Here is a 22,239-nt window from a genome sequence, read left to right on the forward strand (position 1 = left end):
ATTCAAAGTTCTCTTCAAATTTTATATAAATTATATTTTAAAATAATTCAAATGTTGTTGAGTTAATTTCAAATTAAATACAAACAACTAATAATAATAATACTTTATAATGACATTAATAATAATGCCAACAAACATATTCATACAATACTTATATACAGTATTATTCATACTTACATTTATACATAAATTGTATTGTAATTATTGAAAGATAGGGTGACCATATTAAAGTTATAATCTTAAACAAGTTTTTATATTAAATAAAACAAATAAAAATGTGTTATTACATACATTAATTTAATTAAGAGTTTATTTTTACATTTTTATCATTTCTTATCAGTAATAGATACTGTAAAATAGTGAAATTAGACTTAAAATTGAAAACCAAATTTTTATAATTTAGATTAAATTTAAATACTAGAGTCACTAAATGTTTATTAACAACTATAAGTAATATATCAAATATTTCATTAAAGTTAAAAAAGAATTACAATATTTTTTATTTATGGATTAGATTTTAACAATAATATTTGAAATTTTATAGTAATAAATCTGATGTTTAATGTCACAACTTTTGTGTGGTCAGTCTATTAGTAATTTACATAATGCACTGTATATACAATGTACGCAATTCAGTAAAATACATTTAATAAATGTACATTAATTTAAATTTTAGATACAATATAGGTTTAACATAAAGTTTATGTTTGATATATAAAATTAAACCAATTTAAAAAACTTTTAGATATTTTAAATATCATAAAAGCTGTAAATATCTTATATAAGTTTATATAAATAATTTTTTATATCAAAATATAAATATTAGAAGAAAATAAATATATAAATTTTATATTTTAAATTATTATAAATATGTTGACATTTAGCAATATTAAATATGTAGTAAAAAGCTAAACATCTTTTAATTATAAATCACTACTCATATCGTAAGCCTATAGAGAATATTCAATGAGCACATGTAGCCAATGGCCCCACTCTCATGTTTAATCAAGTTTCGTATTAAAAAAAATTTAATTTAAAATTGAAATTGAAATTAAACTTAAAATTCATGAGATTTTTTTTTATTTGAAAAGCACTCAATCGATTCGGGTATTTATAAAAGTGAACTCATATTTTGCAAAATTTAATTTACAAAAACAAATTTCGGATCTATACTAACACCTTATTAATACTAATAATTTTATATAAAAAACTCAATTTTATTTTTAAAAACTTTATTATTAATCAAAAATAATTGAATTTTAAGTATAAATTTAGCTGAAAATGAATTGAGGCGAATCCATAAAACCTCCGTCCAGTTTAAGTGACACTCCCGTAGCAAATGATGAATCATCGGAAGCAAAATATGCCACAGCTTTGGCCACATCGTCGGCCTCTCCCGGACGTCGTAAAGGAGTCTTTTTGCTGACTTCAGACCACATTTTATTCTCTTCCTCGACAGTCATCCCAAAGTGGGCGTAAACAGGGGTTTGGATTTGAGCAGGACTTTGGCATTAATAGTAAATTAATTATTAAATAAATAGATAAATAATTATTTAAAGTAATATTAAATTATTAAGACTGTAATACATTACTTAATACAATTAACGCGAACCCCTTTGGGTCCCAATTCCTGTGCCAAACCTCGGGTCAACATATCAATAGCCGATTTGGCCATACAGTAGACCAATGCATTAGCAAACTATTTTTAAGCAACAAATTGATTAAAAAAATTTCTTATTTGTCAAACAATTGGTAAAAACTAAATGTCCGACCGGTTTGAAGGCCGTCACACTTGATATGTTGACTATCGATCCTTTTGTCTTAATTAGATGCGGAACTGTTAGATAAGTTTACAATAATTACAATCAATAAGATAATACCAAAAAGTCTATTGAAAACAAGTTATGAAAACAAACCGGCAAAATGTGTCAAAACAAAAGTATTCCGCAAATTAGTCCGCATTATCTATAATTCAATTTTCATTATATTTAATAAATAGGTAATTAATTTTTAATGCATATAATCAAATATGCATTAATTGAATATAATTATATTAATTAAAGTTATTATATATTTTAGACACAATATAAATTAGCTTACTATAAAAAATAATCATTATAATTAATTTTTAATATTTAAAAAATTAATTAATTGAAATGAAATGAAATGCTCAGACCTTATCAAACACATCAATAGCATCAGGACTTTCAATATTACTATTGGTGTCAAAGAGGGCCGCGTTGTTAACCAATACATCGATGCGACCAAACTTTTTGATGGTCTCATCAATCAATCGCTTTGAATCACTTTCATTGTCCAAATCGCTTATTACTTCCAATGCCTTTCAATTATAATGTATTTACGGGTTGAACTCATATTTTTTGTTATATTTAAAAATAGTTTTTTAAAAGTTTTTATTATGATGTAATAAAATAAACTATTAATTTATTTTTTAGAATACACTACACATTGTGTAAAAATAATCAATTTAAATATATMTATTTATTAAAAGTTAATAATCATTGTGTAAATGCAATTGAAATAACTAATAATTAATGCAAATGTTATGCAAATAAGTCAATTGAATGATAACTAAATGCATAAATTGGTTCATTTCGTTGCAATTTTTTATTTGTACGGAAAAGATATATTAATTTGAATAAAGACCGGAAAACATGAATTAGTGCTCAAAAATGATTTCATTTGATGTATTTTTAGGGGATCTCTCTCTCTCTCTCTCTCTCTCTCTCTCTCTCTCTCTCTCTCTCTCTYTCTCTTTCTATAAAAATGACTGATTGTTATATAAATATTTTCAAACTACTGTATTTTAAATATTCATAGASTATAGTATTTATTGATTAGTTTTTTTATAAATGACTTTTTTCATTAGTACTTAACATATAAATTCATTCAATTGATAGCCTAATATAATAATTTGATGCAAAGTTTTACTGACTGTTAAGCCTTTTGTTGACTTTTGGTTGCACTGTAAGGCAATGGCATGCAATCTATCGGCGTTTCTACCAGTGATCACTGTTTGGGCTCCCAGTGCTGACAACTGGATAGCAGTGGCCGCACCGATACCAGAGCTGGCACCTTTAATTAGGCAATAATTTAGATATTTATATATAAATTTTAATGAAATATATTGTATAGTAAATTATATACTGATATTAATACTGTAGTTGAATTAATTCAAATTTACCGGTTATTAAAACAACTTTTTGGTCAAAATTGTGTGAATTTGACATAATTTTTAAAATTTTATTTAACAAATACAATAAATGAGAAACTTTATAAAATAAATGGCACTCTCTGTTAAAATTACAAAAATTACTGACTAAACAAAATATTTGATTTGTTTAGTTCAAAGTCGTTTGATAATATGTACACAAATTTCCAAAAATTGCTAATTAAAAAATGAAAATAAAAAATGACACTTTTTATCCTAGACTACAAACTTTGTTGACCATTGAAAACCAACAATTAAATAAATTTGGGTTTTAATTAATTACGATTACATTGATTGCATATACAGTACAATATTATCGATGGATTTAATAGAGATTTAAAAATTATATATGAAATTCATATCAATTTATTGATATTAATAATATGTGTTATGTATCTGTATTACGAAAGGCAAGAAAAACGTTATCTAAGTTTCAATCAAATGATAAATACTATAAATAAATAAAAGTATTTTAGATTTTTTTGTACTTTTTATTATTATTATTATTCATATAATTTGAATACTATTTGATAATTTGATTTGATTTTAATTTATAAATGTATGATTTAATACAAAGTTACATTTTTTTAGTACAATATTAGTTTACTTAACGCATTTAAAAATATATTAATAGTGTTGTGTTGACCTCTATTGGTCGACAACTTACATGCAATTAAAAATTAATTAATTAGTTAAAAAAAAGTGTTAGATTTTAAGCAACAAATATTAATTTAGTTAATACTAAATATTGTATTTATTTTTTTAATTAGTAATTTTGATTAGTATATCGGTAATAGACAATAAATAATCAGTAATAATGTTAATAAAATACGGTATCATTAATATATACCAATGATTGTATTTATTTAATATATGTGTTTCTATGACAACATTAGTGCCAAATATAAACACAAATTAGTTTTTTAAAAGTTTGTTTCAATTGAATGATTGAATTCAATGAATATTCACTAAAATTATGAATTAATTTGTTTTGCAAAACATTTGACTGATTTGAATGACAAAAGCATTTGATGTGATGTTTAACAAAGATATTGATTTGAATTTGAATTAAGAGATATGTTATTAATCATCAATCGATGAAACCATGAGATGAGATGACATGTATTTCATTGATTGGTGGCTCAAATGTCAGACAACTCGTACTCACAATTGGGGACTCAATTCAGTGATAATTCATTTGTTAACAAATGATGGACCAAACAGTTGGCTCAAACCCCGTGTTGTCGACCGGATCGAGCCGTGCGGCAGTTGTGGTCACCAATCGAGAGCAAGAGTTACAGAAATTATTAGCCGAAGAAAGACTTCGTTCCGAACAAAGGAAAAACAATTACTCGACTCTTAGAGAGGAACACTTGAAACTGCAGAAGGATTTTGTCACTCTTCAGGCAGATATGAGACAAGTGTTGGCCGAAACCAAACAAATTAAAGACAAAAAGGATGACGAAGTCGACCAAATGATTAAGGTTTGCGAAGAAAGAGATAAAATGATTGAAACTCTCAAAAGTGAACTCAAAGAATTGGATCCACAAGTTATTAAACATCAGTTTGAAGATGAACTCAAAGAACCGTTAAATAAGTTGCATAAGAGCTATGAAACTGTGATCAGAGATAAAGAGAGGTTAGGATATGAACTGAAGATTGCAAAACAAAAGATTGAGTTTTTGGAAAAAGAAAATCTCGAAACTATCGAGAGATTAAAATTATCGTTTGAATCGGAAATTAATTTGATTAAGAAAGAGAAGGAAGAGATGCGAAACAAACTTTTGGAAGTAAACCAATTGCCAGATGTTATGAGATTTACGGATTTAAATCATGAAAATCAAAGATTGTCAGCAAAAGTCAAATCATATCAGACAACACTCGAAGACGCAGAACAACAATATAAACGAATTGAAACAAAAGTCGAGTCTTTAGTGACAGAACACGAAAACAGCGAAAAATCGTTCGGAAGACAAATATCTGAACTTAATTCACAGCTCAAGAGTTTAAGTGATAATAATCTTAAATTACAACAAACTATATCTAATAATGAAAGAGAAAAAGAAAATTTGTTGGCAGAGATCGATAGATTAAGACTTGAAACTAATCGTTTAAATAAAATGTTGGACGAAAAGGATAAAGATTTTACCACAGAAAAGGATAGAATCAAAAATTTCTATTTATTAAGTATTAAAGAAGTTGAGGATCAAAAAGATATTGTTGTTAATCAATTAAAAAGTAAGTCATTTATTACATGTTTTGTAAATTTGGTATTTGATTTAATTTTGTTATATAATATACAAATATTTTTATTAAACAGAATTAAAAGCTGATTTTGAAACTAAAGACGAGTCAATGAAACGTTTAGATTTGGAAACTAAAGACAAAGAAAGAGATTTTGAATTAAAAATGACTGAAATCAGACAACAAGAGTTTGATAGACGCTGTGCTATTGAACAGGAAAAGTATTAATTAGTTTTTAATATAAATAATTTGTTTAACTAATTATTAATATTATTATTATTTTTTAAAAACAAAAGAAATTCAATGCATTCAAAGATTAAAGATCTAAAGGAAGAGAAGACAAAACTCAAGGAAGAGATTCAACAAATGAAACGCCAAATTGAAAATATGTCTGAATTGCGGTTAAGTGTGGAAAGAGAGTCTATGATGTTGAGGGCTAAGATAGAGTCACATCAGTTGAATATTGAAGAGTTAGATAAATTGCGTCGACAGCACATCCAACTCCACGATAATCTCAATAAACAAAAGAGTGAAAACACAGAATACTCGGCACTTAATAAAGACTTGATTCGACAGAGAGATCAATATAAAAGTGATTATCAACGCATTAAAGACATATTAGATGAAGAACGCAAACATTTAGAAGAATTTAAAATATTGAGCGATAAGAATGTCGTCAAACTTAAGAATTGTATTGAAGAAGAGAGATATGATTTTAAAGACAAATTATTAGGTCTAGAGAGGGATGTCATCAAAATTAAGAAAGAAAGGGATGAATTGAGGACTAAATATAGCAAATATTTAACAATTGCTGAGAAATTACAGTCAAAACTGTTGGAAACGAAAGAAAAGGAAAAACAAAAGACCTTAGAATCGAGTCATCGGAAGTCTAGTCATGGGATGGCAGGTGTGGTATCGGCTGACGCTCACAATCAGCTCAAGAAAGAGCTCAAACTTTTAAAGAAAAAGCAAAATGAAATTGCATTTCAACTGTCGAACTGCTCATTTGATTCGCCACATTGCAGGGACAGGGATGTCAAAGATACCCAAACTAACGATTAATTTATTATTGTATAAAATATTAATTTATATTTAAAATAATTTAAATTTTATATTAAATTTTAAATTATATAACATATTTATTATTCGTAGATATTTTTTTTTATTTAATACAAATTACCGGTAATTATTTGATTGTAAATAATTTTTTACTTTTATATAAGATTTTGTAGATTAATATTATCGGTACATTAATTTACCGGTAAATGAAAACAATATTTAATTAATATAAACATTAAGAAATCTATTGTATAATATTATAAATATTTTAATAAAATATAAGAATGGTTATAATAATTTTATATTTGTTTAAATAAATTTAAAATTATTAAATGATTGTACACAATGAAAATAATTAATGATAAATACTATACTATACAATGTATAGTATACATGTATTTTATTATACAGTGTATGATAATATGATTATTAAAATTATACAGTATGTTTAAAAAAATAAACAAATAATAGGCAAAAATACAATACATTCAGAAAAAATATTTGTAATTTATTTATTTAATATAAGTGTTAAAATATAATATCATGTTTCAAATATAATATAATAATATAAACCAATTGAAAAATGCTAAGATAGAATTGTCAAAATCAACTTGGTCAAATTAAATACTTAAATAAAAATTATTTTTTTTTATAAAATAGATTTTAAGATCTAAATTTTTCTAACTAAAAATAATTATTTAATATTTAAATTATTAAGATTAAAACCAAACTATTCATTACTAGTATACATTAGTCGTATAACTTATATTATAACCAAAATATTCATTACTAATAATAGTTATTTATATTCTATTATTTAAATAAATTAAATAAAACTAAATAATTTAAAATACAATTAATGTTATACTTTATAGTATAATATATAATTTATTTTTTAGAATTATTTAAATCAAATTTATTAAAAATATTTTTTTTAATTAAAAGCAACATTTAATATTTGACAATATTCATTAAATTAATAATAATATTGCTAATTTTATTTAAGTTATAATTTGTTATGTTTAGTGCATTTTGATATTATCTAATGAGAAACTTATTTTTATTAAATAGTTAACTAAATTATTCACTGAATATTAGTTAATATTTTTTATTTAAAAATTTTATAATTTTTATGTATTTAGTAAAAATATTTTTTATTATAGAACTAAATAATTTTTATTTGTCCAGTAATTTAGTTTTCTGTATTACTTTATAGCCTTGAATTATTAGAATATAAATTTAATGGAAAATTTTTGAAATTTTATAATAAACTATAAATATATTAAATAATATAAAAAACATTTAAAATAAATTTACATATACAAGAATTGTGTAAAATTATTAATTTATACTTTATATGGCAGTATATGTTATAAATTATAAGCCAATAGATAAAAAATCATAAAATATTAAAATTTACATAATATACCTAAATTTAAATATAAATAGTATATTTAGACTTATATACAGTAGTATCAATTTGTATGTATTATAAAGTTGGGTAAATAGTTATTTTTTAAAAATACATAAAAGTTTCTTTAAATTTTTTTAATTCATTTTTTAAAATTAAAATTTTGTCTGTATTCTAATTTTATTAAAATCATAAAATTCATAATTATTTATAGATCACAATTGTAAGTTAATTATTGTTTGACTCAAGCTTTTATCATTAATTATACAATAAGTATTTAATTAGAATTTAATGTTATATTATTTTAATATTAATTTACTAAAATAAACTATTAGAAATTAAGTAAAAATTATTATTAACATTAAAAAACAAATCATTACACCATTGAATAAACAATATGTTAATACAGTACTACACAATTTCAAATACATATTACGTATAAATTATTTATATTTAATCATATTATATAAATAATTTAGTTTGTTTTATATAATAGATAATATACATTAAAATCATATTTAAAATTAGATATACTATTATATATTTAACTGACAACTTAGCTTTAAGTCAAAACTGTACTAAATTTACAAAATCTCTATTTACCCAACACTAAAATAATATATAATAATTATATTTTAATATACTTTTAATACTTTTAATATTATAATAAATAATTATATATTTTAAAATGAGGTGTCAACAAATAGTGTCATATATATTGTAAAATATATTGCTATATATTAATATTTTTATATAGCATTATTTACAAATACAAAAATATAGTGTAAATGATAAATACATTTAAAATGGTTATATTAAATTAATTATGCATTCATAAATACAATTTAATACATTTACTGTTGTATTTTTATAATTATTATATCAATTATAATATCTATAATATAAAATATATTGATATAATATTAATAAAATAGAAAGAAATATTGGAAGTATTAATTAAAAGAAGTAACAAATTATTTTATTTAATGACTAGAAATGCTAATCAATTAATAGTTAAGTTTTTGTTTATAAATTAATTATTATTTAATTATCCAAAATCTGTGCCAATGATTCACATATTCATTAACTATTTATTAGATTAGTACAAAACAGTCGGGGAATGTAGTGATGTGTTATCGTTCAAAAAAATGATAATAATATATTGCCCATTGTTTTAGGTATTGTGTAGGTTTATGGTTGGGTTTTATGATTCACTTATACAGTATATATATATTGTATTTATTTAATATGATAATATTTGTTTTGTTTATCATATAAAAGAGGCTGGTGGTATATTAAATTAAAATGATGAATAAATAAATATATGATATATATATAATTATTATTATCCATATGTTAGCTCATGTATTGTTGAATGTGATAATTATTGATGTGTGTGTGTGTGTTTGAAATGGTGTTCCCCTCAGAACTGGATAATGGTTTTCTCTGTGTGGACGCGACTGATTCGGTTGATATGTTTGGTCGGCTTTGAAGGGTTCACCACAAATAAGTTCCACACATGTAGTAATACATCCTTGAAATCAGCCTAACATAACAAACAATAAACTTTATTTAATATATAAAATATTTAATATGTAAAACACACACACAGTTTGCGTAAAAAACAACATACAGTATAAATGATTATTAGCTTACAATCGACCAATTATTTCATAAGCAATACAAACTATATTTACGAGAATATTCTATAATATAGAATATATGAATAAATTGAAGACATTATATCTATTATATATATATATGATGTGTAAGAATCTCATAAACATGTTAATGAGTTTTTTTGTTTCAAAGTAAACATTTACTCAATAATAATCTCTAACTCTTTATTAGATTAATACTATATAATATAATCTTAATAAACAAATTTCAAAATTTAATTAGTATTTTCCAACAATAATTTATTCATTATTTTTAACCTTAATTATTTATCAATTCAAATTGTTAGCTAATTGCTAACCAAATTGTAAATTTAATATTAACTATTTTTAGACAATTTAACATAACATTATCAAATTAATAGTTATAAAATAGACTTTAGATTAGACTATACTAATGCAAACAATAAAAAAAGTTATGCAAAGCAAGCAGTAATAATAAAATTAATAAAAGGCATAATATTTATATTAATAATAAATATAATAAATGTATACATACGCGAAAACTTTTACTCATAAATGAGTAAATTATAGGATTGACAAAAGAGTTGGCCATTGCCAGCCTAAATGTAAAAATACAAATCATTATTAATATATTAATATTTATTTATATTGTATACTATAAAAGTTTACTAAAAAAGTCTCTAATCTTAGATATTGTATTTCTAATATTATTTGCTAAACTAAAAAAATGTAATAATCAACAATTTATAAACAATTTAATAAAAAATATTATTATCATTTAGTATCATATAATTATTTTCATTTAATTAAAGTTTTCAGAAACATTTTCTAGTGATGTAAACTGTTCGGTATTTTCCTAATAATTTTTAAGCTATATATACTGTATATATAAATAGAAGCAAATTATAAATATATATAACAAATTAGTATGAATTGTATATATTCTATAGATAGTATCAATTATTATATAAGATCCTGTAGATGTTTATTTTTTATTAAATAAAATTATTAATTATAATCATATTTGGCTCAATAAACCTTCATATATAATATAATATAAAAATAATACAATAATACAAACCAATGGCAAAAGAAAAAGCTGGCGATATATGTATAATAACTAATTTTATCGTTAATTTCCAACATATTTGGCCAAAAAGCAAGTAATAACATGAATGTCTTGATTGGTAACCAACAGATGCTGAACACTATAACCACTGCTATCAACATACGGATTATCTATAAGTCATTTAATATATAATAAAAATTAATCGTTATATTAATAATTAATACTCTAGTAATATACACTTAATTGTGAATTACTGTATAATCATATAATAATCATATAATAATAGCAAATTTTATGAGTAATTTCACTCAGAAATATATCAGTCCATTGCAGACAACTTAACAATTTTACTTAAATTAAATTCATAAATATTATATTAGTATATCATTAAAATGATCCATAAATCTTACTGATTATTAATGAATTAACTCTATAACTGCATAAATAATAAATAAATTTATTAAAGATATATTTTGATAAACAAAAATAAATTTATCTCTAGAATATAAAGTTTTTATTTAAAAAATATTAAAATACCAAACAAATTAAGTTTATTGAAGTTGAAAAATTTCTTAAAAGTCAAGATACCAGAAAAATTTAATTTAATATTTAGAATATATATAATAATATATATAATTTTTGTATATATATATAATAATACTATATTTTTTGGGTAAAATATAGTTATTTTATGTTTAAACAAAGAAAAAACTTTTAGTTACAAATATTTGGTATTTTAAAAATAAGTTCACTGTTGTATAAATATTTTATAAAATATTTTTATATAAAACCGTGTCATACATTAAGTGTTTCAAAGCAAATAATTTTCTCTATATAAATATTTATATTTAAATTTTATATTACTTCAAAATAAAAAACTTAATATTAAATTAATAAAAATAATACAGAAAAAAATAAATTGTTTAATACAACGCTTTTGAATTTTAGTCATAATATTTTTATAATAAAAGTCAATAAAACATTAATTATTTTGTTTAACAATCTTTTTAAATTTAATTTTTTTTATTTAGCAATTTTTTTATTTTATCTTATATTAAATTATATTGAAAGCTACAGATATAGTAAACAGTGATATTATATTTATATATAAAATTTAATTAATTAAGTAATTAAATAATTACTGTTATAATAGTCTAAATATTAAATGATTTTGTTATTTATTTTACAAATTTGGTCTAAAAGCTATCATTTTAATGATATTATCAATATACACTATATATTATATACAATAACAATTTATAGTCATTTTTTGGGTATATTATATGAAATGTATTTTCGGTGATACAATTGCGGTCAAACTGTCCATTAATTAAGGCACAGCTCCTCAATATCGTCACATATTAAGACTACAGTAGTCAATGAAATAAAGTGTTATAACATAAATACTAAACTTTAAGGCGAATAATAAAACCATTAGTTGTCTAATCCAAGTCATTAATTTAAAGCCATTTCATAAAATAAATTGAAACAAATTTCTCTGACAGTGTTTAACCTTATTTTTGTTAATGAAAAACTGCATATAATCGGTCACTAAATGTATGGTTCATTTAGATGGATAAACTTAAAAAAATGTCAACTCGTGTCACAAACGACAATAAAAACTAATGTATTTTTATTTTTTGTTTTTATCACTTAAATATATATTTTTTATTATCCAGAATATTAAATTTTTATTTTCAACAAAAATTTTATCATAATAATTTTATTCTATTTTTATATATTTATATCAATATTATTAGCACTTGCTTAATAAAAACAACTATCAATATATACAGTATATTATAGTTACACTCCGTATATGGCAAACGGAAACAACAATATTTTAGATAATTTTATTTATAAATATATTATACAGATATACGGTATATGTGTTAATATATAGTGAGATATTTTTATTTTTAAGGGTTTAGTCAAATTGATATATAGTAATAAACAATAAATTATTATCTGTTTTTATGGTTATAATTGTGAAAATAAAAGCTATTAAACTAAATCGTGGCTTAAAAAAAGTTTAAACAATATTTAATAGAAAAGTACATTACTTTTGCTTTGTCTCGATCTGATCCACTGTTTCTCCTTAAAGCCAATCTATTATTAATGACTTTGTCTTTCAATAGTTTTCTTCCGATGGACGCATAAGAGTAGGATTGTATGAGTAGTGGTATAGCAAACGTCAATATAAAGACAGAGGTATTGTAGATCTGTTCCCATAAGTAGTCCATACCTTCCAATCGGCAGTCATAGTAGGTCTGGTTATTCCATCGAAACGGTATTGTTGTCGTAAATTTCTGAGTAAAACCAATTGAAAATAATTATACATTTACTATATCTTTTAATACAATATAATTAATATTATTTTTTAAAAATATATATAATCTTTTTTTTATAATATGTTATGTATTTAATAATTACAACTTTTTTCTTTATTATTATTATTATCATTAAAGTTATGTAACATAATTTTTCCATTAATTTCTAATTACAATAATTTGATATTTTATAAGCACTTTAATAATTATCCATTCTATTAGAATAATTATAAAAATTAATTAACAGCTAAATAACAACAATTTTAATAACTTTATAATAACCTTAATAGAAATTATTGTATTCATACATATGTAAATAATTTCCAAATAAAATGTATATTAAAAAATTGCTTAAATTACTATCAATCATACTTTTGACATTTTCGTGTAATAACTATCTCTCTGTGATATTTATATATGATTTGTTTTATTCAAATTCAAAAATAAGTAAATACTATTTACGTCTATTTATAATACTTATACCGTAATACTATCAATATGATTGTTATTGTTATAAAGCTTAACTAATAGATATACTATATATTTTGAGTATTATCATCTATTTTTGAATATCAATCTTATTAGGTAAATTGACTTAACTTTTTTTATACTATTGTATTTTTATGGTTGATATTACCTTAATATAAAATGGTGTAATATGATTAGATAAATGATACATTTAATTTATTAAACTTATTTACTAAATCATAAGTTATTTGCTATTAAACTCATTAGCAATATTTGCTTTTATAAGTAGTCTTTCATTTTAGTTTGTTTAGCAAATAATCATTGAATTAAACAGTTGTCTGTCCAGAGAATCACTATTTATTGAATTTTTTTTATAAGGAATAAGTCATTTCTATTCATGGATTATATTATCAATGAATAAATAAAATATAAATAATTTAATGAATTTGTTTATAGGACTGGAAAAGACAAAATTGAATGAAACACTTCATTAATTTTCATCATTTTCTTAGGAATCTTATATTCAAAACACTTCTTATTTTACTATCATTTCATTTCGATAACCATTTTTATAATCATATTTTTATAAGTTTTTTGGCACTACAGTCATAAATAAATAATTATTTAACACATGTGTGTATGTGTGTGTGTTTGTGTGTGTGTGTGTGTGTGTGTGTGTGTGTGTGTGTGTGTGTGTGTGTGTGTGTGTGTGTGTGTGTGTGTGTGTGTGTGTGTGTGTGTGTGTGTGTGTGTGTGTGTGTGTGTGTTGTGTGTTTTGTGTTTGTGTTTTGTGTTTGTGTTTTGTGTTTTGTGTTTTGTGTTTTGTGTTTTGTGTTTTGTGTTTTGTGTTAGATCATAATGTTTTTATTATACTAATGTTTTAGTGACAAAATTTTTGTTGTTGATCAGTAATCAAATTCAATCTGACTACTGTATATATTTTATTATATATATACACAATTTATATGACTTCCTAATGGTTGATATGTTAAGTCTGAATATAACATTATTATTATTATAATGCTATAAATATCATAATACATAAACTACTAAAACGCTTGACTTAGCAAAAGAGTGCTGTTATGTACAATATGTACAACAATGTAGATTATACAACAACAACAACAACAAAACTAATAAGATAATATATATATATATATATATATACAATATTATATTACCATGGCTACATGTCCTAATATGCCTCCCAATATCCATCCTAATGTCAATACTATATGACATCGACTGGTGAACCACTGGTTATTATTTGATAGCGGAAATAGTATAGCGAAATATCTATTTTATACATAAATATAATATAAATTAAAAAAATAAGGCATTTAAATTTTAAAAATCATTTCGCAAATTTAAATAAATAACAAAAATTATCGATATATTTGTCAAGGCTTTAGGCTTTAAATCTAAATCTAAATACATTTAATGCAAACATTATTGACAAACAAATGAATATAAGTTATATAATTCAGTAGTATTTTAATTTATCGTAAAATAATTTATTCCATATATACAGTATAATCATTAATATACAAATATTAGGCATTAATTTATATATTTATTTGCTTAAGTTATACTTAAAATTTAATCTACGTATGTATGTGTGTAATAAAACTAATAATAAACAACATAATAAAATTATATTAATACAAATAATAGTATTATATTAAAGATTATGTAATTGAATGCAATTGAAATGCAATTGAAATGAACTAAAAATTAGATTTATGTTTTATTCAATTCAATTGCAATCACTCACAATATGTACTGTATATATGATAATTAAATATATTATTAGTTAAATTAAATCCCAACACAACTTATTTGTTCCTAACCTTCACTAAAGTGTTTATGTTTTACTAACAGATTATCTTTATAACAGTTTATTCAATTATATTTTATTATACATGAATTATAATTAAAATTAAAAGAAATCTATACGACTGTTATTATTTTTCTATAAGATATTTTATTTATATAATTTATATGTGAATTATTTAATACTAATTAATTACTAAATTTATCTGATTACATTTTTATAAAGTACTAAGGGCAATTTTATGTTATTGTTAATAAATTTATAATTTGAAGTTAAAATTATTAATTTATACTTTAATATCCTATTATTTTTATTGTATATTTATAAATTAATAAACCAAACTTTTTTCCATATAATGGGGTGGTTCACATATTATGTACACACTTGAGGGGAGGGGATAGAGACTTTAAGAAATTCTCATTTAAATAATATATTTTATTTCTTGTGGTGAGGAGGGGGGTTAGCGGTCAGGGACATGCAAACGTACTTTTTTAAATGACTATATGGGAACAATTGCGAACATAGGGAAGGGAGGGAGGGGGTCTAGATTTTTTAAAAAGTGCAAACGTAATATGTGAATCGTCTCTAATCCCATTTTACCATTTCCTAAGCCTCCCATCTCTATATAAGAAAACATTTTTTATTTTTATAGTTAAATTATCTATGTATTTATTTGAAATAAGCAAAAATACGTAATACTGTAAAAAACTTTAAACACATAATAATAGCCAAATAACTTATATAATGTTATCTCTCTCTCACTTTTTTTCTCTCTCTTATCTATTATTTTATTTTTTTATTCTACAATTGTCTCTCATCTCAACACTAATGAATAAATACTATAAAATAATTAAATATATAATTAAATGATTGCAAACAAATAGAAATGTTTGTTTTAATACCATAGTTACTTAGTATAGGTGTAGTTATAATTAATTATATAACATAGTTATAAACTAATATCAAATAAAATGCGGTTATAGTTTGATACTTATTTGAAATTGATTAACATTATACAGTATAAATTTTAACTTTTATCATTATATTACAGTATTTATAAATTATAATACAATGTATAAAAATATCAAAATAATTGTGCTAATTTTTTTAATATAATATAATATAATTCATCTAATTTACATAAACTCAATGTCAGCAAAATTTATGTTTTTTTAAATAATAAAAATAATAAATTTTGAACCATACGATACAATCTTTTTTAAACCATTTTTTAGTTAATAAAAAAATAATATTAAATATATGATATATTTATTAATATTTTAAAACGTTGACTACCATATTAAACATATTATTTTCATAAATGGTATCAAATATTTAAAAAGAAAATCTAATAATTTAAATATAAGTGTCATTATGTTAATATCTGCTACAAAATTGAGGCCACTTTGTCTATAATTGTCAGATAAGAACCTCTTATAATGTTATACTTTATATGATATTAATTATATATATAATAAATAAAAAAAATATAACAAAACTTTTATTACTCTATAAAAATATTTGTTTGTTAAATATTTAAATATATAAAAAAAATGTTTTATATAGTGTTAATAAATTATTTCACAAAATTATTGCATAAAATTTTTAATTAAATTAATAAAAATTTGATTAGTTTATATCATATAAATATTTAAATAATTTAATTATACTACGATGATAATAAACTACAGTGTTATTAAAATATATTGTGGTTTAAAATAGTGACTAATAACATAATATAATTTTATTAACAAGTACATTTTTAAAAAATTATTTTAGTAGTTCTCTTTGAAAAATTATAATTAGATGTGATATTTATAATCTTAATTAGTTCTCTACACTTACGAGTAATTTACAGGTGGTCTTCACATTATAACCAATACCTGACATTAAGTTATATTAAGTCAACACAAATACAGCAAAAATTGTATGTTATATACAGTATATATAACTCCAAAGAGACTATAATATTAATTAGAAATAGTTGTCTGAAATGTTTTTTGAATGTCAACTTAATCTATTTGAGTGTTTCATTTGGCATTTTTTGGTTATATAAATAAAAAAATTGGTCTCATTTGGGACTTATAACTATCAATATTTTATCGCACATAAGCATATTATATTATATTTTATTGAACTCACTTAATGATAAAATAGTATTTTTATATTTAATAAAAAATCTTAGATGAAAAAGCTGTTAAGTGATCAGACAATTAAATTATTGTGGCTTTTAATGTCATATAAATCATAATTTAAATCTAATTGGTTTGATAAAAACGATCTTTTTTATTGTATAAAAGTTATTTATATAAATATATATAAATTAAATATAACAATAAAACCATTGACAAAAATACTATTACTGTTGCTGCAGTACAAATAACAATGGTTCATGGACATTTTTATTAATAATATTAAAATGCTATAAATATTACAATTAATTTAATTTTTCAAAGAAATATTCAATATTATTATTATATTTAAATCAAAAATTATACATTTAATATAAAAAAGATATTTGTAATTATAAATACATAATAATAGATAATTAAATATTAATAATAATTTTTAGATTTATTATTATGAAACAAATCTTATATTATAGTTTTAAAAAATAAATTTGGCATAAATTATACAATAAATTATTCAAAAGTGGTTCAAATGATTTTTATCATTTGTTTATTTAACTGTCATTTCATCGGATAATAAGTTTTTACATTTATTGACGTAATCTCATTGACAAATGTCTGAAAAAACTTATAATTATTTTTATTATTATATCATAAAATTGATTAATTTAGCCAATTATTTATATAATATTTAATAATTTTGATGAAAAATTTAAAAATTGATTTTACTATTTAATAAACTAGTTATTTAAAAAATAAAAATGCAATAACTTTAACAAAATTACTTATTGCAATAATATAATAAACATAATAATGAATTTTAAAATGTCAAACTTTTAATATAAAGTATAAACAAACTTTTTAACAAACGTCTAAGGCACATTCTAAGGGTAATTCACATATTACGTTCGCACTTGAGGGGAGGGGGGGGGTTAGCCAAAGCGAACTTTTGCGAACGAGGGGAGGGGATGGGTAGAGACTTTAAGAACGTTCGCATTTAGATATTTTATTTCTTGTGGTGAGGGGGGGGGGGTATCGGTTAGAGACATGCAAACGTAATTTTTTAAATGATTACATGCGAACAATTGCGAACATAGGGGAGGGAGGGGGTCTAGATTTCTTAAAAATTGCGAACGTAATATGTGAATCACGCCTAACAAATAAAATCACAATAAATTAATTAACAGGAAATTAAAACTAATATCTAATTAAAAATAATTTATAATAATTAGTTATATTGTTTTTATAATAAATAATAATTATTAAATTTAATTATATAAACTAAATTACTTTGAATGAACTTATAATAAAAGTATATAGCTAATAGATATGCTTTTAAATTTAAAAAAGATTTAATAAGTAATATTATAACATCAGTAATAATAAGATTTCAATAAAGAGTAGTGTATTTAGGAAATTTCTAGAATATTTTTTGTATTTTTTTTAAATTTCTATTTATCCAATACTAATTAATTATGAATATTCTGATAATTAAAAATGTATAAATAATAATAAATTTTATTTATAATTATGTAAACATATTTTCAGATTTTACATTTGTCAATAGTATCATTAATGAGGTTTATTACTGTAGTAAAACATGTACTGTATTATCATATTTAATGAAAACTGAATATATAAGACTTAAAATAACATTTTTTCTTTTATTTTTTCAAACATCATTTGCTTATAATATTTATTATATTATTTAAGTGAAAGTTTATAACAATAATACAAAATATTATTTTTTATCTCTCATTATTTAAAATAATTACAATAATACAATATATAAATACATTATATTCAAATTATTACTAAATAATAAGTTATTTAAAATAAATAATTGATTTAAGTCTTTAAACAAAATAATCATTAATAATATTTTTCTATAAAGATATAAATATTTAGGTCATTATTAAGAATATAATGTTTGGTATTATGTTAAGCCAAGAAACTATACGTTCAATATATTCTACATAAATGTTACAAATAATCTACTAATTAAATAAAATTGATAAAATTATAATTCAATTCAATCAAACTATAATTTAATGTTTGATTGATATTAATTTAATTAAGTCTATACTAGATTTCTCATGCAATCATTTGATAGCTAATTACACATTATGTATGTTAAGCACACGGTTTACAACAACAACACAAAAAACTAGAATTTAAAAAAAACTATCACATGATTTAATAGTTTGATTTTATAGTTGATTTAAACTGTGAAATGAATATTAATTAATGTTTTGTAACCAAAAAAAAAATGTTTTGTTCATACCTTTCAATACCAATGACGGTAAGCGTGAATGTAGTGACAAAAACGCTGAGTATTTGAACAAATTGTGCGAAAGGACACAACCAACCGGGAAATATCCAACGACCTAACATAAAGTCAGTGTATGTAAAGGGAACGGAAAATACACCGATCAAGATGTCAGAAACGGCCAAATTTATTAGGAAAACCCGCAAATTTTTGGCCGACCTTTTGCCTAATATTTCGACGACAATCACTATAATATTGCCCACAAATGCCAACATCGATGTCATGGAATACAGACATATGAGGAACGCCCGCATCGGTGAGTCCAACGCCTCGAGTCGGTCCTGATATGAGGTCGACTGGACTGTCGTTGAGTTTAATAGAGAGTTGTTCTGTTTGTTGCTCAACCAAACCGGATCCATGGCCTCTAAAGACAAAGGCACTGTCCGCCACTCTCTTACTGTTCAATATTTATTTATTAATAACTTAAGTAATTTAATCTCATTAGGTGTTTATATCGTTGGGAGTGACAAATATAATATCAATTTATGGCAAACATCATCATAACAACTGATGTCACAACTGTTTCAATCATTCATTCATTCATTTATGTCATTTAAAAGTATATATTGATTATTAAATCATAGCTTAAGTGTCGGCACTTATATGTGAAGTATTCTATTAAATATATAAAACTTGATTATCGATATATAAATACATATATAAAAATGTGCTTGATACTTTTTTGCAAACTACTATTTATTTGTTAATAAAATACCCAAACAGTGAGAGTCAGCTCTACGGCTATAAATTGAATGGAAAAAACTTTTTTTTTTCGGTGAAAATAAAAACTTGTCTTTTGATTTGATTTTCAGCACAAACTCAGACTCAACGATGCATTTGTCAGACATTTGGGGGAATTCCAAGAGTGCGCACACATACTGGTCCTCACTATACTAAGTATAGTATACTTATTGACTGTACTGTTGATATCATCTCCCTTTCCCTCTTAGATGTCTCGCTATCACTCTGTTATTTCATGCAATTTTCAAAATTTATATATTATTATTACTATCGCTCTCTCTCTCTCTCTCTCTCCTCCGGCGTTTCATTTCAATGTCTTATATCAGATCCACAATCGATGTAATTAATCAAAATGTATGTCAATCACCATTTAGTTAATTCACATTATTTAATGCACTCGTGATATATTTTATATGTAATTTTGGTTAAAAAATATATCTACTATATATAATCGATAGTTATCTGGCATTATTATTGTTAAAATTAATATAACATTTTATTTTTGAAATTTTTTATTAGAAATTTTCTGAAAGTTTCCTAAATTTAACTAAAAATATTAAAAAATTATTTATCAATAATATAATAAATTAATTGAATCAAACATATTATACTCTACTTTCTGTGGTTTATTTATTTGTTTATTTATTATTTATTTCTTATGATTTTTGTATTTACATAATTTAAGAAAATGTATAATTTAAAATAATAAAACATGAAAAATTAAGAGAAAATTATAAAGAAAATGATTTAATAATTTATATTAACACAACACTAATCTGGATGAAAATGTTTGCTAAAATATATTAAATTTTTGTTTAGGTCCTCAACCTGTAGCCTTCAAACAAATTACAGTTTTGTTTATTATATATATCACATTTAATAGTAATAATATAATGTGTTATTTAATGCAAACTTTATAACTAGTATTTTGACCTAGGTGAATAGTTAAAAATTTAAATATATTTTAACATCAATAATATCAAAATTACTTGTATTTTTAAAAATTGGTTGAATTAAATAATTTAAAATTTTATTATTTTGATAATTCAATAGTTTTTCTTAATAATCTTAATTTTTATAGAAATTATTTTTATTAAATTAAATGATTAAAAACCTTACAAACATTTATTTATTAATTTAATATTTTTGTGTGTAAATTTCAAAAATAAATTATTATATTCAATATTAAACAATTTATGTACAATAAATATTTGATTAATAAATTTTCATTAGTAAAGTATATTTTTGCTAAATAACAAAATTAATAAAATAAATAATATGTTTGACCAAAATTACTTTTTTATGTAAACAAATAATAATAATACGTTTATTTTAATGTTTATGTATATTAGGCAATAAATTAATATTATTTAAAAATAACCCAAAAACAAGTGTTTTTAAAGGAAATAAATTTATTTTATTCCAAATGAAAATGGGTTTTAATTAAATTATACGAATATTATAGATAACTCTCTTTCTTTCTTTCTCTTTCTCTCTCTCTCTCTTTGTGTGTGTATGTGTGTATGTGTGTATGTGTGTATGTGTGTATGTGTGTATGTGTGTATGTGTGTATGTGTGTATGTGTGTATGTGTGTATGTGTGTATGTGTGTATGTGTGTATGTGTGTATGTGTGTATGTGTGTATGTGTGTATGTGTGTATGTGTGTATGTGTGTATGTGTGTATGTGTGTATGTGTGTATGTGTGTATGTGTGTATGTGTGTATGTGTGTATGTGTGTATGTGTGTATGTGT

At 22.1% G+C, this 22,239-nt stretch overlaps 3 protein-coding genes across 3 annotated transcripts; 1 reads left to right on the top strand and 2 right to left on the bottom strand.

Moving 5' to 3' along the window:
* Positions 1-1,173: 1,173 nt before the first annotated feature.
* LOC128956223 (4-formylbenzenesulfonate dehydrogenase TsaC1/TsaC2-like) lies at positions 1,174-3,252 on the bottom strand. The gene is made up of 7 exons (XM_054301950.1): positions 3,206-3,252; positions 2,957-3,096; positions 2,177-2,341; positions 1,917-1,965; positions 1,773-1,837; positions 1,593-1,699; positions 1,174-1,503 (listed from the first exon to the last, which is right to left on the bottom strand). Exons 1-7 carry the CDS (start codon positions 3,249-3,251, stop codon positions 1,272-1,274), a joined length of 804 nt encoding a protein of 267 aa, XP_054157925.1. The 5' UTR covers position 3,252; the 3' UTR covers positions 1,174-1,271.
* Positions 3,253-4,311: 1,059 nt separating this feature from the next.
* On the top strand, positions 4,312-6,538 carry LOC128964926 (centrosomal protein of 83 kDa-like). The gene is made up of 3 exons (XM_054311585.1): positions 4,312-5,470; positions 5,553-5,697; positions 5,773-6,538. Exons 1-3 carry the CDS (start codon positions 4,441-4,443, stop codon positions 6,536-6,538), a joined length of 1,941 nt encoding a protein of 646 aa, XP_054167560.1. The 5' UTR covers positions 4,312-4,440.
* Positions 6,539-9,276: 2,738 nt separating this feature from the next.
* Positions 9,277-20,130, bottom strand: LOC128955556 (trissin receptor-like). Its single transcript, XM_054301266.1, has 6 exons — positions 19,701-20,130; positions 14,635-14,749; positions 12,719-12,964; positions 10,668-10,825; positions 10,122-10,185; positions 9,277-9,492 (listed from the first exon to the last, which is right to left on the bottom strand). Exons 1-6 carry the CDS (start codon positions 20,102-20,104, stop codon positions 9,370-9,372), a joined length of 1,110 nt encoding a protein of 369 aa, XP_054157241.1. The 5' UTR covers positions 20,105-20,130; the 3' UTR covers positions 9,277-9,369.
* Between the last annotated feature and the right edge of the window lie 2,109 nt (positions 20,131-22,239).

The sequence above is a fragment of the Oppia nitens genome, unplaced genomic scaffold, assembly GCF_028296485.1.
Source record: "Oppia nitens isolate AA-2021 unplaced genomic scaffold, nextdenovo-longstitch-racon4-pilon3 scaffold10_pilon_pilon_pilon, whole genome shotgun sequence".
Classification (NCBI taxonomy): domain Eukaryota; kingdom Metazoa; phylum Arthropoda; class Arachnida; order Sarcoptiformes; family Oppiidae; genus Oppia; species Oppia nitens.